We start from the raw sequence: 18,273 nt of genomic DNA, 5'->3' as shown, positions 1-18,273 counted from the left end.
GTCTCATTCATCAGTCTTATTTCATTGATCAGTCTGTGCTCAGCAAAATGTTTTCTAAATTTCTAAAGCTTTATAACAGGCCTCAATGTCTGGTAATGTACCTTCTGCTACTTTACTCTCTTTCTTTAAGATTATCTTCACTATTTTTGGTGTTTTCACTTTCTGAATAAATTTTAATATACAAAGTGTCAGTATCTTAGAAGTACAGATCAGTATATTTTATGTTTGTATCTATTGGTATAATTTTTGGAGAGTCTGTCACTTAATGTTATATCCATTCATGTTTCATTTAATGTTATTTATACCCATTTATTTTTCTCCTCATTTGTTCCCTTCCCTTCCCCTCCCTTCCCTTCCCTTTCCCATTCTTCTTGCATTGCTGTGTATAATATATTGCATTAACAGCATAGAAAGTGACCTTATATAATGACCCATAACATCAGATTGTTTTTATCTAACACCTATAATGACTATATTTGCTCAAAACATGCTATTGCTTACCTTCCAGTACCCACTGTTACTTAGGAAAGGAACTGCTGCATCATAGAGAATGCACATTCTAAAATTTACTGTTTGCTTATTTTCCCAGTCTTTATAGCAACATACACTTATTCAGGCAACTAAAAGGGGTTTAGTTTCTTCACATTCTCATCAAAATCTCTAACTGTTCAAAGAAACTTGAGTTTTGCCATCTTGCTGAATGTGTAGTGAGATGGCTGTATAGACTTGACTTTCATTTAGCTAATGATCAGTGATGTTTCTGAACACATTTATATGTTTTTCAATATTTTGATGTATTCTTTTGTGAAGCAGTTTTTCAGATATCTTGCTCTCTTTTCCCCAATAGTCTGTCTAGCTCATACTGATTTTAGGAATTAGGATATCTGTTCTATTTTTACTTTTTTTTTTTTTTTTTTTTACAAATTATTGATACCAGTACTTTGTAGGGTGCACTTGTTTCAAATGTTCTCTCAAGATTTCCTTTTCACTCTCCTATGGTGTATTTTCATAATTTTGTACAGAGTGTTATTTTTCTATCCTTTAGAGTTATTACTTTTTGTCACTAGTCTTTGTTTATCACAAATCATGAATGTGTCTATTTATTTTTTGTCAAGAAACTTTGTGATTATAACATTTCTATTATGTTTTTATTAAGCAAGTAAATGACTTAAATGTCCATGGTTTGCACAGGAAGCCTAATTGTACTAAGTTAATTTACTAAAAATATCTTCTTTCCTCATTACATTTCAGTTGAGTTTTTGCTTAAAATCAGGTGAAATTGTACATGTGAGTTTATTTTTGGACTCTATTTTCATTTAGTTTATTTAGTTTATTCGTCCTTCTGTTCAAAGTTTCATTGATGGCACACTCTTTAAAAATAACCTGGCTTTAAAAAAGACATTGAATACAAGCAACTCCTGCAGCTCAATTCCAGAAAAAATAAATGACCCAATCAAAAAATGGGCCAAAGAACTAAACAGACATTTCTCCAAAGAAGACATACAGATGGCTAACAAACACATGAAAAGATGCTCAACATCACTCATTATCAGAGAAATGCAAATCAAAACCACAATGAGGTACCATTACACGCCAATCAGGATGGCTGCTATCCAAAAGTCTACAAGCAATAAATGCTGGAGAGGGTGTGGAGAAAAGGGAACCCTCTTACACTGTTGGTGGGAATGCAAACTAGTACAGCCACTATGGAAAACAGTGTGGAGATTTCTTAAAAAACTGGAAATAGAACTGCCATATGACCCAGCAATACCACTTCTGGGTATACACACCGAGGAAACCAGATCTGAAAGAGACACGTGCACCCCAATGTTCATTGCAGCACTGTTTATAATAGCCAGGACATGGAAGCAACCTAGATGCCCATCAGCAGATGAATGGATAAAGAAGGTGTGGTACATATACACCATGGAATATTACTCAGCCATTAAAAAGAATTCATTTGAATCAGTTCTAATGAGATGGATGAAACTGGCGCCCATTATACAGGTTGAAGTAAGCCAGAAAGATAAAGACCAATACAGTATACTAACACATATATATGGAATTTAAAAAGATGGTAACAATAACCCTATATGCAAAACAGAAAAAGAGACACAGATGTACAGAACAGACTTTTGGACTCTGTGGGAGAAGGCGAGGGTGGGATGTTCAGAGAGAACAGCATTGAAACAAGTATATTATCAAGGGTGAAACAGATCACCAGCCCAGGTTGGACGCATGAGACAAGTCCTCAGGGCTGGTGCACTGGGAAGACCCAGAGGGATGGGATGGGGAGGGAGGAGGGAGGAGGGAATCCATGGCTGATTCATGTCAATGTATGGCAAAAACCACTACAATGTTGTAATTGTCCTCCAAGTAATAAAAATAAATGGAAAAAAATTAAAAAATAAACAAAATAAAATGCCACTTAAAAAATTTAAAAAGGCATTGATATCTGTTATTGGCACTCCTCTGGATTCTTTCTTCACATAACACACTCTCCTGACTACTCTAGATCTTGTGCATTTCTATATAAATTCTGATGCCAACTTAAGTCTTAAAAATGGAATTTTGATTGCTCTTGCTTTAAATATATAGGAAAATTTAGGGAGAACTGATTTCATCATATTTAGTTCTTTCAACCATTGAACATGGCACATTGCTGCTTTTATGTTTACTTTAATATTTCTGTAATGTATTTGTAGTTCCTAGCAATGAACTCACTCAAATCATTCATTAGTTTTCCCTGAGTATTTTACAGACTTTTTCTGGTGTAATGAATTGCTGAAAAATTTGCTTTAGCTTGTTTTATGCTAGCATATAGCAAAATAACTATTTTTGTATGCTGACATTATAGCCATCAACCTGGTAAAATTCACTTCTTATTTCTAATATTGTAGCTTGAATTTTATTTTTGGATTTTTTATTAACACATATCCACTTGAGAATAACTTCCCTTTTGTTTTTGTTTCCCCAAGCTTAAAAATGTTTGTTTCATAATTTGACAGAAATTTGAGATGGCAGCAACCATAAAGGGGATATAGCTAATGTTTCATTAAGGCAAATATTTTTGATGTATTGCTCATTGTTGTACTAGCCAGTAAAAGAATACTAACTGCCATCTTCTACTTGTCAGGATGCCAGTGTGATGGGCACTAGTATTTAAAAGTTGTGTAATCAGTTTCAGTTCAGTTCAGTCGCTCAGTCGTGTCCGACTCTTTGCAACCCCATGAGTCGCAGCACGCCAGGCCTCCCTGTCCATCACAAACTCCTGGAGTTTACTCAAACTCATGTCCATTGAGTCGGGGATGCCATCAAGCCATCTCATCCTCTGTCATCCCCTTCTCCCCATGCCATCAATCTTTCCCAGAATCACGGTCTTTTCCAATGAATCAACTCTTTGCATGAGGTGGCCAAAGTATTGGAGTTTCAGCTTCAGCATCAGTCCTTCCAATGAACACCCAGGACTGATCTTCAGGAAGGACTGGTTGGATCTCCTTGCAGTCCAAGGGACTCTCAAGAGTCTTCTCCAATACCACAGTTCAAAAGCATCAATTTTTTGGTGCTCAGCTTTCTTCACTGTCCAACTCTCACATCCATACATGACCACTGGAAAAACCATAGCCTTGACCAGACAGACCTTTGTTGGCAAAGTAATGTGTCTGCTTTTTAATATGCTATCCAGGTTGGTCATAACTTTCCTTCCAAGGAGTAAGTGGCTTTTAATTTCATGGCTGCAATCACCATCTACAGTGATTTTGGAGCCCCCCAAAATAAAGTCAGTCACCGTTTCCACTGTCTCCACATCTATTTCCCATGAGGTGATGGGACCAGATGCCATGATCTTAGTTTTCTGAATGTTGAGCTTTAAGCCAACTTTTTCACTCTCCTCCTTCACTTTCATCAAGAGGATTTTTAGTTCCTCTTCACTCTGCCATAAGGATGGTGTCATCTGCATATCCAAGGTTATTGCTATTTCTCCTGGCAATCTTGATTCCAGCTTGTGCTTCCTCCAGCCCAGCATTTCTCATGATGTACTCTGCATATAAGTTAAACAAGCAGTGTGACAATATACAGCCTTGACGTACTCCTTTTCCTATTTGGAACCAGTCTGTTGGTCCATGTCCAGTTCTAACTCTTGCTTCCTGACCTGCATACTGGTTTCTCAAGAGGCAGGTCAAGTGGTCTGGTATTCACATCTCTTTCAGAATTTTCCACAGTTTATTGTGATCCACACAGTCTAAGCCTTTAGTGTAGTCAATAAAGCAGAAATAGATGTTTTTCTGGAACTCTCTTGCTTCTTCGATGATCCAGCGGATATTGGCAATTTGATCTCTGGTTCCTCTGCCTTTTCTAAAACCAACTTGAACATCTGGAAGTTCTCGGTTGACATATTGCGAATACATACACACAAAAACATTTTATTAAAAGACACAAGAATGTCTTTAAAAAATATTTAATGATAGATATAGTTTAAAAAAAAAAAAAAAAAGGCTTCCTTTCAATTGAAACATAAATACTTGGCAAAGTGAGAACAGTGATCTGGACTTGAGTGTCTTGCACTGAAACTTGAGGTTAAGCCAAAGTTGACACCAGAAGAATGATCACAACTTGAACATCTACTGTTGACACAAGAAAAACCATTTTTAGTTTGCATGCTTTTCATACATTATTGTTTTTGAGTAATTTGTCACATAAAATAAACAGTTGCATATAATCTAATTTATTGTGCATGCCTTTTATATTTACTTTTATATGGGGATTTTGCAGAGATTTTTCCACACCCTATGCAGAGCACCTTTTACTTCCTTGTTCCTCAAGCTGTAGATCATAGGGTTCAGCATGGGTATGACCAAAGTGAAAAATACAGAGGCCATTTTGTCAGTATCAAAAGAGTGGCTGGCCTTGGGCTGCATGTACATAAAGGCTAGCGTGACATATAGTACAACTACCACTGCCAGGTGAGAGCCACAGGTGGAGAAAGCCTTCTGCCTGCCCTGTGCAGTGTTCATTTTTAGGATGGCCTTAAGGATCAGTATGTAAGACACAAGGACTATCAGGAGAGATGAAACCAAATTAAACACGGAACAGACCAGTATGAACAGCTCAATTTCCCATGTATCTGAGCACAGCAAAGTTAGCAAGGGGAGACTGTCACAGTAGAAATGACTGATGATGTTATGGCCACAGAAGGATGAAAGAAATATCTTGATGGTAGTTATCAGAGAAACGGAGGTGCTGTAAACATAGGGGACGGCGACCAGCACCCAGCATACTCTCGGTGACATCACTACTGTGTAGAGCAGAGGGTTGCAGATGGCCACGTAACGGTCATAGGCCATTGCCGACAGGATGAAGAGTTCACTGATGATGAACAAGATGAAGAAAGTCAGCTGTGTAGCACACCAGTGGTAAGAGATTGTGTTTTGATCAGCTACGAAATTTACCAGCGCTTTGGGTCCCACAGATGTGGAATAGCCCAGATCGATGAAAGCCAGGTTTCTGAGAAAGAAGTACATGGGTGTCTGTAGCTTGGAGTCCACCTTGGTGAGAACGATCATGCCCAAGTTTCCCACCGCCGACACTACATAGATGGTGAGGAACAGCACAAAGAAGGGAGCCTGCAGCTCAGGCCGGTCTGTGATTCCCGTGAGGATGAATTCAGCAGGCATCGTTTGATTTTGTTTGTCCGTCCAGGCCATCAAGGAAAGTAACTGTGGGAAGAACTATAAGAATAGACAGTGGGGTTCAGAAGATACCACCTGATAAAAGTTTAGTATGCAAAACCATTATGTGTAAGACGAATCTAATTATTTTTGATGGAGTGATATAAAACAAGACTCAGCTCCATCACTGAACCTGGAACCAAATTTAGAAACCATCATAAGGTAAGATGGAGTTCCCTGGTGGCTCAGTGATACAGAATCTGCCTGCAATGCAGGAGAGGCGGTTTGGTCCTGGAAGATCTCCTGGAGAAGGAAATGGCAACCCACTCCACTCTCCTTGCCTGGGAAATCCCATGGACAGAGGAGCCTCGCAGACTACAGTCTATGTAGTTGCAAAGAGTCAGACACAGCTACACCACCAGCACCAGCATCATAACCTAAGATATATAGTAGTCATTTTATTTTTTGTCTCATGTACTGGTTCTCATTGCAAAATATACACAACTCCTTTATGGCTCTGTTAGCAAAATATCATTATAAACATTTGGGCCGAAAGGGAAACCTGATTTTTTTTTCAAAAATATTTTTCAGTTGAAATACATAAAATTGTTAAAAATGTATCAAATTTTAGAAAGAATTATAATACAAAGTAACAGTCCTTTCTTTCCTTTGGAAGTTCAGTTCCAGTCTCTGAAGAAAACTATTAGTAACTTATTTGATAGACTTTGATTTACTTCTCTTCAGTGTAACTCCACATATTCAAACGTTATTTTCATTCCAATATCCATTTTGTAAGAAATTGTACTAAATTGATTATCTCCATAGAAAATGGTGAAATTGAATCTTCAGCTCATCCATATAAAAATCAGTCACAGACTGGTCAAGAACTTTGTATTAAAAGAAAAATTTTAAACTCACAGTGCTGAAACTGAAGCTCCAATATTTTGGCCACCTGATGCGAAGAGCCGACTCATCAGGAAAGACCCTGATGCTGGGGAGGATTGAAGGCCAAAGAGAAGGGGCAGCAACAGACAGGATGGAGAGACGGCAGCACCTACTCAGCGTAGCGGATCTGAGCAAACCGCGGGAGGCGGTGAAGGACAGAGCAGCCTGCTGCAGCCCTCGGGGTTGCGGAGAGCAGACGTGACTCAGGGGCTGAGCAACAGGAGTTAAACGCTAGAGCTTCCGGCTGTCACTAAGCAAATGCAAATGTCAAGAAAACCAAACACAAATTTGCTTAACTTGGGAGATGAAATCTGCCTCATACAATTCATTCTTTCTAAAAATCTATTCACAATATTAACAAATTGCTTACGAAAAAGGTGAAAAGCAGACATTCATTAGCAACAACGAGACAAGAAAGAGCGGAGAATCTAGGGCTTTTAGCTACAGCAGTTTTACTCAAGGAAAAGAATTTTTCCACAGAAGCTTGTGTATTGTGGCAAAGCTTTTCATCCAAATTATGTTGTACTTTACAAATCCTTGGAGTTCTGAAACTCAACTGAGTTGATTTGTTTTTTCATTTAAAAATTATCTTTATTAAAGCAGTTTGAGATAAAGTCCTATGGTATTGAAAACAAGACAAGCTTTCAATTCATGGGCATGTTTATGACTTGGAGGAGTTTGACTTCCTAATTGTGAATTTGACACTCAATCTTAATGTGTCTGGGTCTTCATGTGATAAATTAAAGAGCAGGATGGTTTATTTGTGGTTAGAGTGTCCTCAGGTATAATCAGAGGAATATTCACTTCTCTATGTAACAAGAAGCTCTCATCTTATTATTATCATTATATACTTTCATCTGATTCTCCCCACATCATCCCTACCGAAGAATCAAAGCACCAACTGGAAAAAGAAACAGGAAATTTGAGCAATAAGACTGACCTTTCTCTGATAGAAGCACAAACTTCAGAGTTTCACCAGGACTTGGGGAATGAATGGATGCAAAACCCATTAATTATTATCTTATGCAAACTCAAACACCCAGTCTTAGCTATGCATTCTAAAACTTTGCAAACAGTCTTAACTCAGATACATGGGTTGGTCAGATTGAGAATATTCTCCTTCAAAGGGCAGACAGAAAAAACTAAGGAGGATAAAAAAGAAGAATCTTGAATGAGTCTTAAAGTAGGTCAGGGTCAGCAGTCTTTAGGTGAGTTAACATCGGCAGAAATATTTACACCATTATTTTAAAACTATGAAAGGACAACAATACTTTCTCATTCAATACAGCTAATAAGGCCAAAAGTCCTTATCTTCCCTTTCCTTATTTTGTAAAATACACCATATTTTCTCAATCAGGGAGCACTAACAGCAATTATGGAGCACTAGTAAAGGTCATAAAATCAGTCTGAATGTCTTCTAATTACATCTTTGGAATTTGTCAGATAGTGCACATGGCAAATCCTCCTTAGCAAACACCAAAATTTTATAACTTAAGATGTCCAGTATTATACTCACCAAATATGGAATTCAGTGTCAATTGCTAAACCACTATTATGTGGCTTTTTATAATCCATGAAGATTACTTAAAACTGTACCACTTCATTATAATTATATCGCATGATGCTAGATTCTCAAACATGCAGAAATTCTATCAGCTGAGTAACACAGTTTGTGTTTTACTTGTGCTATGTGTCTGGGAGCTGTGGAGAGATGTAGGGAGGTCTTCTGCCCTCTTCTTCTCATCCTTCAAAAAATAATTCTTCCTATTCAATTCCGATGTGTGCAGTTTGCAACACAAAACACAAGAGATCAAGAGGAAAGCTTCTCTTAAGGCATTTAGATTAATGAGAGTGAAGAGGCAATACACTAGGCTAGATTATGAAGTGTTTAAGGTGTGGCAAATTCACAAATACTAAAACTATAATGAATGCACTAGATTAAGAAATCTTCCAAAGATTGATATTTCTTGACTCTTATTGGTATTGATTTTAGACTCAGTTTTGCTGCACTATATATATAATGCTTCCAAGCCTTCAGCCTCATTACCCATATAAAATTAAATTTGATACAAAGGTGATAGGGTCAAAAACCTCCTATCATGGTGGTGTGGAGGACATAGTACCCTAAGTAAAAAAGTCTAGTTTGGAAACCAGGGTCAAGCAAAAGTCTCCTTCCTGTTGCATGGGTTTAAAAGTGTAGCCCACACACTCCATGTTAGTAGAATTTTCTGACATCTGTGCAAGGAGAGAATACTTGCAAACAAGAAAGAATAAATTAACAGCTTCATCTCTGTATAGGAACTGATTTTTCCTGAATGCCTCTTAAGACAAAGGGCAGAAGCGGTTGACCTTTTTGGCATCCCCAGGTCCTTCTGCCTGTGGGTGTGGTGGGAGCCCATGAAGGAACCGTGACTTTGAAGGCAAATTCTAAAGATGTCAATGTGATTCCTCAGCATAATATTGATGAAGAATGACCCAGAGAAGGAGTAAAAGAGGAACCAATTGCAGCTTCTCAGAAAATGTTTTTAAAAGTGTATTCTGTATTACTTTGCCTTTTCCATCGACTTAACTGCAAATATCACTGTAGCAGACACAGCTGTCTTCCATACTGTGTGTTTGAGGTCACCTCTGAATTGACCTGGGCTTCTCTGGTGGCTCAGACCGTACAGAATCTGCCTGCAATGCGGGAGACCCTGGGTCGATCCCTGGATGGGGAGGTGCCCTGGAGAAGGGAATGGCTGTGCACTCCAGTGTTCACACCTGGAGAATTCCATGGAGAGAGGAGCCTGGTGAGTTATAATCCATGGGGTGGCAAAGAGTCAGACGTGATTGCTTGACTGACACTGTCTTTTTCTTTCTGACTTGACCTACAGCCAAGATCGATTGTTTTCTGACATGCTGGTTGCTTCCCATCTCTAGTGTTTGACTTCATTTCCTGAGGGCAAAGGGATCTTGCTTGGACCCCACCCACAGCAGTTTGTAAGGTCCTGAGATCTAGTGTGTTAAGAGAAATATTAAACTAATAAGTGACAGGACTCAGTGGATAAAAACTCAAACTTTTCTAGCCCTCTTTTATGCAGGAAGCTAAAATATCTTAAGTAATTGAAATTTAGTTGCATGCGGCAGTAATTTTTCTTTATTGCGTACTTTGTTAGCTTTCTCCCTAATCAGGGGAGTCTCTTGTTCCTTATCCCTCATTTTTGCTTCCTAAAATCCTCTACCAAATAAACATTAAAGGTCCAGCTCCTTGCCTCAGAGTCTTCTCTTGAAACTTACACTCTGACCATCACCGCCTCATATGATGTTAACAGAAAGAGGCAACAAATATATATATAGCACAAATAAAACTCTATGGAGCCATAATAATAGTAATAATATTGTCTTACTGTATAACTGAAAGTTCTATCAGAAACTGTTACCATCTGAGGCATAGACGGTTCTTTAGTATCAGAAAGCCTGGCCTGTAATCAGTATCTTTGCATAAACTGCATTTTAGGTGCCGCTTTCAAAAAATACCTACACCCCCTTCAGAATGTTTATGGTTTTAGAATCCCAGTATAGAGTTAATAGCAAATATAAAAAAGGATTGTTTACTATTTCCAAAGAATATAATAATGGAGTAGTAAAATATATCACTTCTCCATAAATCAGTTATGATGAGACTATTATTCATGGACTAATGTATTGGGTCTGGCATCAGTGACTAAATTCATCTATAATTTTAAACTGAAGATAGAAATCAAGAATTGTCCCTGGAGCTAATCTAGTAGTCAGCCATCCTCTCACCTAAAACAAGGAATGCCTTCTTGTTCCACCATGCGGTTAGTAGTCTGACTGCAGTCAGAACAATTTATGAATGTCCCTCCCCTTTGAGACAGTCCCCCAGGAACTTGAATGCAATTTCTTGATTATTCCCAAAGCGTCTAAGAACATGAAATGAAGCCAGTAGTCTTCGTTAATTATTTTTGATTTCCCTATTGAGGAAACACTCTTTTAAATGCAATTCACATGCTTTTCTATTCTTAATTATTGCACACTCAAATATCTAGATTTCAGTTTATCATTCATTGGGTAAAACCTTTAATCATCCATAAATTACTTCAACAGTCACTATTTTCCACCATGACTTCTGCCCAAGTTTATGACTGAGGATAAAGACAAAACTCTTTAAACATGTCCTAGAGTGGTTCTAAAGACTCAGAAGGAATACAAATTATGAACATGCATGTAACCCACTTTTCATTTTTAAGGGACTAAATTGAGTTAATCATACCCTAATTCTGTATCCTATAATTGTCTTCAATCCTCATTTGCCATCCCCACCCCAGTTTTCCTTCCTCATACAGGCATCTTGTCAATGAGAGCTGATATACACTCTTAAAAAGAAATACAGTTGTATAATGTAAATATAGGATATGCTTTAGTACACTCATGTTGTCATTTAACTTGCTTTGATGCTTAAAGAGTCTCATCCAACTCTACATTTTTGAAACACATTCATTCTACTGTGTGTGTGTGTGTGTGTGTGTGTGTCTGTGTGTTAGTTGCTCAGTTGTGTCCACCTCTTTGCAACTCCATAGACTATAGCCCACCAGGCTCCTCTGTCTGTAGAATTTTCTAGGTAAGATTACTAGAGTGGGTATCCATTCCCTTCTCCAGGAGATTTTCATAATGCAGGGTCTGAACCTGTGTCTCCTGCATTGCAGGCAGATTCTTTATCATCTGAGTCACCAGGGAAGCCCCATTTTAGTACAAACACACCATTATTTATCTCTATTGTGTTTTGTAAAATTACTATAATCTGGGTCTCCTTTAATTTAAAGTGTTTGCTTCCATAGTAATGGGATTCAGCTAGTTACCAACTCTGGGATTTTATCTGTGTCACCACAGTTAATGACTTTGTGTGTGGCCCCCACAGATCCATGAATGAACTTTTTGTGATATATTGAGTTAGTCAAAAAGTTTGTATTTTCCCATAAGATGATGCTAATACGACCTATTTGACATTAATTTCATTTGAAACAATTTGGTTAGATTGTATCCTCAGTTCATTTCAGTCGCTCAGTCCCGCCCTTGTGACCCCGTGGACTGCAGCACGCCAGGCCTCCCTGTCCATCACCAACACTCAGGGTTTATTCAAACTCATGCCCATTGAGTCAGATATGACATCCAACCATCGCGTCCTCTGTCATGCCCTTCTCCTCCTGCCTTCAAACTTTGCCAGCATAAGGGTCTTTTCAAATGAGTCAGTTCTTTACATCAGGTGGCCACAAGTATTGGAGTTTCAGCTTTAGCATCAGTCCTTCCAATGAACATTCAGGACTGATTTCCTTTAAGATGGACTGGTTGGATCTCCTTGCAGTCCAAGGGACTCTCAAGGGTCTTCTCCAACACCACAGTTCAAAAGCATCAATTCTTTTGCACTCAGCTTTCTTTATAGTCCAACTCTCACATGCATACATGACTACTGGAAAAATGATAGCCTTGACCAGACAGACCTTTGTTTGCAAAGTAATGTCTCTACTTTTTAATATGCTGTCTAGGTTGGTCATAACTTTTCTTCCAAGGAGTAAGAGTCTTTTATTTCATGGCTGCAGTCAGCATCTGTAGTGATTTTGGAGCTCAGGAAATGAAGTATGCCACTGTTTCCACTGTTTCTCCATCTATTTGCCAGGAAATGATGGGACCAGATACCATAATCTTTGTTTTTTGAATGTTGAGCTTTAAAGCAGCTTTTTCACTCTCAACTTTCACTTTCATCAAGAGACTCTTTAGTTTTTCTTCAATTTCTGCCATAAGGGTGGTGACATCTGCATATCTGAGATTATTGATATTTCTCCTGGCAATCTTGATACCAGCTTGTGCTTCTTCCAGCCCAGCGTTTCTCATGATGTACTCTGCATATAAGTTAAACAAGCATGGTGACAATATAAAACCTTGACATACTCCTTTTCCTATTTGGAACCGGTCTTTTGTTCCATGTCCAGTTCTAACTGTTGCTTCCTCACCTGCATGTAGATTTCACAAGAAGCAGGGAGGTGGTCTGGTATTCTTGTCTCTTTCAGAATTTTCCATAGTTTATTGTGATCCACACAGTCAAAGGCTTTGACATAGTCAATAAAGCAGAAATAGATGTTTTTCTGGAACTCTCTGGCTTTTTGATGATTTGGCAGATGTTGGCAATTTGATCTCTGGCTCCTCTGCCTTTTCTAAAACCAACATGAATATCTGGACGTTCATGGTTCACACATTGCTGAAAACTGGCTTGGAGAATTTTGAGCATTACTTTACTAGCATGTGAGATGAGTGCAATTGTGCAGTAGTTTGAGCATTCTTTGACATTGCTTTTCTTAGGGGTCAGAATGAAAACTGACCTTTTCCAGTCCTGTGGCCACTGCTGAGTTTTCCAAATTTGCTGGCATATTGAGTGCAGCACTTTCACAGCATCATCGTTTAGGAATTGAAATAGCTCAACTGGAATTCCATCACCTCCACTAGCTTTGTTCGTAGTGCTGCTTCCTAAGGCCCATTTGACTTCACATTCCAGGATGTTTGACTCTGGGTGAATGATCACACCATTGTGGTTATCTGGGTCATGAAGATCTTTTTTGTACAGTTCTCCTGTGTATCCTTGCCACTTCTTCTTAATATCTTCTGCTTTTGTTAGGTCCATACCATTTCTGTCCTTTATCGAGCCCATCTTTGCATGAAATGTTACCTTGGTATTTCTAATCTTGAAAAAAAAATTTTGACATAATGTGGTTCACTGGAGAAGGGAATGGCAAACCACTGCAGTATTCTTGCCTTGAAAATCCCATGAACAGAATGAAAAGGCAAGAAGATAGGACACTGAAAGATGAACTCCCCAGGTCGGTAGGTGCCCAGTATGCTATTGGAGATCAATGGAGAAATAACTCCAGAAAGAATGAAGAGGTGGAGCCAAAGCAAAAAGAACACCCAGCTGTGGATGTGATTGGTGACAGAAGCAAGGTCTGATGATATAAGAGCAATATCGCATAAGAACCTGGAATGTTAGGTCCATGAATCCAGGCAAATTTGAAGTGGTCAAACAGGAAATGACAAGTATGAACATCGAAATTTTAGGAATCAGTGAACTGAAATATACTAGAATGGGTAAATTTAATTCAGGTGACCATTATATCTACTACTGTGGGCAAGAATCCCTTAGAAAAAATCGAGTAGCCATCATGGTCGACAAAAGAATTCGAAATGAAGTACTTGAATGCAGCCTCAAAAATGACAGAACTGATCTCTGTTTGTTTCCAAGGCAAACCATTCAATATCAAGGTAATCCAAGTCTATGCCCTGACCAGTAATGCTGAAGAAACTGAGGTTGAATGGTTCTATGAAGATCTATAAGACCTTCTAGAACTAACACCCAAAAATGGTGTCCTTTTCATTATAGGGGTCTGGAATGCAAAAGTAGGAAGTCAAGAAACACCTGGAGTAACAGGTGAATTTGGCCTTGGAGTAGAGAATGAAGCAGGGAAAAGGCTAACAGAGTTCTGCCAGGAAAATGCACTGGTCATAGCAAACACCCTCTTCCAACAACACAAGAGAAGACCCTACACATGGACATCACCAGATGGTCAACACCGAAATCAGATTGATTATATTCTTCGCAGCCAAAGATGGAAAAGTTCTATACAGTCAGCAAAAACAAGACTGGGAGCTGATTATGGCTCAGATCATGATTGAAGAAAGTGGGGAAAATCACTTGACCACTCAGGTATGACCTAAATCAAATTCCTAACGATTATACAGTGGAAGTGAGAAATAAATTTAAGGGGCTAGATCTGGTAGGCAGAGTGCTGGATGAACTATGGATGTGAGTTCGTGACATTGTACAGGAGACAGGGATCAAGACCATCCCCAAGAAAAAGAAATGCAAAAAAGCAAAGTGGCTGTCTGAGGAGGCCTAACAAATAGCTGACAAAAGAAGATATGCCAAAAGCAAAGGAGAAAAGGAAAAGTATATCCATTGGAATGCAGTGTTTCAAAGAATAGCAAGGAGAGGTAAAAAAGCCTTCCTTAGTGATCAGCACAAAGAAACAGAGGAAAACAATAGAGTGGAAAAGACTAGAGATCTCTTCAAGAAAATTAGAGATACTAGGGGAACATTTCATGCAAAGATAGACTCAGTAAAGGATTGTATCCTAACAGCTGTCATATCAACATGCACTTAAAATTATCAAAATTGGTGAATTTTTGTATAGCCACTTTAATATTGAAGATGGAAGCAAAAAGCACCATTTTGGCATATTACACTCTACTATTTCAAGAAAAATAAAAACACAACTGAAACCCCAAAAAGCATTTTTACAGTGTATGGAGAAGGTGCTGTGACTGATCCAATGTTTCAAAAATGATTTGCTGTGTTTTGTGCTGGAGGTTTCTTGATGGACAATGCTCCACAGTCAGGTAGATAAGTTGAAGTTGATAGAAATCAAATAGAGACATTGAGAATAATCAACATTATACTCTGTGGGAGATAGCTGACATACTGAAATATCCAAATCACGCACTGAACATCTTTTGCACCAGCCTGGTTATATTAATCATTTAATGTCTGGGTTCCACATAATTTAAGTGAAAAAAATCTTCATGATCATATTTTTGCAAGCTATTCCCTACTTAAACATAATAAAAACATTCTTTTTAAAAACAATTTGTGGTGGGTGATGAAAAATGGATACTGTACACTAATGAGGAATGGAGGAAATCACAGTGCAAGTGAAAAGAGCCACCATCAACCACACCAAAGGCAACTCTTCATTCAAAGATGATGTCGTTTGTATGTTGGGATTAGAAGGGAGTCCTCTGTTATGAGTTTCTCCTGAAAAACCAAATGATTAATTCTACTCTCTCAATTAGATCAGCTAACAGCAACACTCAATGAGACGCATCCAGAATTAATTAATGGAAAATATTTAATCTTCCATCAGGAAAACATAAGGCCACATGTTTCTTTGATGATCAGGCAAAAACCGCTACAGCTTGGCTGAGAAATTCTGATTTATCTACTGTATTCACCAGATATTGTACCTTCAGATTTCCATTTATTCTGCTCTTTATAAACTTCTCTTAATGGAAAAAATCTCAATTCCCTAGAAGACTATAAAAGGCACCTGGAATCGTTCTTTCTCAAAAAGACAAAAACTTTTGCGAAGATGGAAATATGAAGTTACCTAAGACATGGTAGAAGGTCATGAAATGAAATGGTGAATATATTGTTCAATAATGTTATTGGGCAAAATTAAAAACATATCTTGTATTCTCACTTAAAAGCTGAGGGAAGTTTTGACCAACTCAATGTCTCCTGGAGTGGATCCCTGATAAGAGAAATATAAGCAAAATTAGTTTATTTAAATTAATATGAATTGATGCCAAGATTTATCAATATACATTCTATCATCACTACATAAGATTTTATACTTTGAACATCCAACTTATGAATATGTATAATTTGTTCATATGGTAAGGGACTGTAAAAAATAATTAAGCCAGATTCAAATTTTTAGAGCTAAAATTGTTTTCTTATCTTAATATATTTTTTAAATAATCATCCAAATTGGGTCTGAATTTGGAATAGAATGATATCTATCCAGAGTAGTATCCAGGTCAACTGATAGAGATAACACATATTTTAAAATAGTTTTAATATTCAAATGTCTGTAATAGTGATAAGACTGATAGTTTTGGATAATGCTGAGGAAACAGTCATTGAAGTGACACAAAATCTGCCACATAAATCCTGTAACAGAGACTGGCTGATCAACAAATCGTTTTTGTTTTCACTTTGACCGCTTCTACCTGTATATCCAATTTTCAGTTCGGCCTCCTTATCTTTTGAGTGATTGCTCTGAATGGACTTACTATTTCGTTTCCATAGAAGTGGCTGTGGAAACAGCCCCTTGCACAGTAGAGATGCAGGTGCGACAGCGCAGACAATGGACTCAATGCTTGTGGACCTCCAGGGCGGGAGGAGCAGCCGCCCACACTAAACCTGTCCACGAACAGCTCACAGAGCCTTCTGTCTTCAGTCATTAGCAGCCTCTTCTGACCGAGAGACAAGAAAATCTTCACTGAAAACCGTAAAACTCAAGTTTGCTTTTAAATGAGAAAAAAAAAAAAAAAAAACTAAATGGGACCAGTTTCTATTATCTTTTTAGTTATTGAACTAGAAGCATCTCTTAAACCTGAACATTTTGAGACATAGGTAAAATAATGAAGATACATGATCACAGTCCTTCAAAACAAAAGGGATTACTGAGAAAATGTCTGGGCCTTTTAGTAGGTTTTTGTATTTAAATTTGTAAAATGGCATTTGCTATTCTGATTTTGGGAAATTTGAATGGCTTTTCTTATTTTCATGATCTTGAAAGGGTTTATTTAAGAACTCCACCTCCAAGATTAACACACTTGCAGTGCTTTCTGCCTAGGGTATCCTTATATTACAGAGCTGGGCTCAAGTTATTATACCTACTGTCTCTATTGCAGCTACAGAATGAGAGGTCCTTCTGGCTGCTGTTTCAAGTCTTTCCTAACTTCCAACAGTATTCCCAAACCTTGCTTCATGACTGTGCCCTGAGTTTCCTGTCTCCCCCTAACGACTAGAAAGATTTTGTTGTCACTGTTTAGACACAAAGACCATGGGACCTCGTGAGCACTAAGGTAGGCATAAGATGGAAGTACGGGTGACTTAATGTCCAGAGGGTAAACTTTGAACAATCAGAGACGAGAGCTGGCAGATTTTTTTTTTTTCTTCTATCTGACTTCATTGAAAACCAGTGCTTGGCTGATGTACCTGTATGGTTAATTGATTGAGTTGATTCATCAGTTTTGATAATTGGGAAATAAGTGGCATGTGAGTACATGTGTATCTGTGTAGCACATTTGGAAATTGAACAAAATACCTTTGTTTATCTTTCATTCAAAGAAGGCATTATGTGCAGTTTGGAACAGATTTTGGAGCTAAGTAATATAGAAAGAGTGCATAGTGTAAGCTTTCATGAGACTATCTTATTGAACACTACTGAATAAGACGTGAAAAGTTTTAGATTGTGCTGTTTCACAAACTATGTCAATATAGCTACAGATGTTTTGACAGCTATGTCAATAAACGCTGATGCAGCCCTCCCTTCACCCTGACAAAGATGCCTGTGTTTGAATCCTCAAAACCTGTGACCATGTTGCCATGGTACATGCAATAAAGGGATTTGTCACAAGTCTGTTTTCGATGTTTGCATCTTCATTGGCTGAAGCAGAGGATGGGATGAATTGAGAGAGCAGCATGGGAACATAAATATTACCGTGTGTAAAATAGACAGCCAGTTAGGAGTTCACTGATTAATGATGCAAGGAGATCAATCCAGCGCTCTGCAACAACCTAGAGGGGTGGGACGGGGTGGGGACGGGAGGGAGGCCCAGGTGGGAGGGGCCATACGTATACCTGTGGCTGATTCATGTGATACATGGCAGGAAACAACACAACAGTGTAAAGCAATTATCCTCCAGTGGAAATGCTAAAGCAGAAAAGAGATTTGCCAGTGTGATTAAGTAGAGGGCCTTATGTGAGTGCGTCCAAAGTAGTCGCAGGGAGAGAAAGATGCAAAAGTAGGAATCAGAGGAGAAGTGTCAG

The 18,273-nt window shown here is 38.3% G+C and overlaps 1 protein-coding gene across 1 annotated transcript; it reads right to left on the bottom strand.

Moving 5' to 3' along the window:
* Positions 1 to 231: 231 nt before the first annotated feature.
* On the bottom strand, positions 232 to 17,823 carry LOC136175524 (olfactory receptor 8K3-like). The gene is made up of 4 exons (XM_065945799.1): positions 17,779 to 17,823; positions 16,509 to 16,691; positions 4,785 to 5,726; positions 232 to 255 (listed from the first exon to the last, which is right to left on the bottom strand). Exons 1-4 carry the CDS (start codon positions 17,821 to 17,823, stop codon positions 232 to 234), a joined length of 1,194 nt encoding a protein of 397 aa, XP_065801871.1.
* Positions 17,824 to 18,273: the final 450 nt, after the last annotated feature.

This window comes from Muntiacus reevesi, chromosome 9 (assembly GCF_963930625.1).
Source record: "Muntiacus reevesi chromosome 9, mMunRee1.1, whole genome shotgun sequence".
Classification (NCBI taxonomy): Eukaryota; Metazoa; Chordata; class Mammalia; order Artiodactyla; family Cervidae; genus Muntiacus; species Muntiacus reevesi.
Note: the sequence above shows the minus strand (reverse complement) of the source record. Positions and strands in the feature narration are given on the sequence as shown.

Coding starts and splice junctions, on each gene's coding strand:
- LOC136175524 (XM_065945799.1), bottom strand. CDS start 17,823: ATGGTCACAGGTTTTGAGGATTCAAACACAGGCATCTTTGTCAGG. Junction 5,727..16,508: donor ACTTCTATGGAAACGAAATA/GTAAGTCCATTC, acceptor CTATTCTTATAG/TTCTTCCCACAGTTACTTTC. Junction 256..4,784: donor TAAAAGGTGCTCTGCATAGG/GTGTGGAAAAAT, acceptor ATTAAGTGACAG/ACTCTCCAAAAATTATACCA.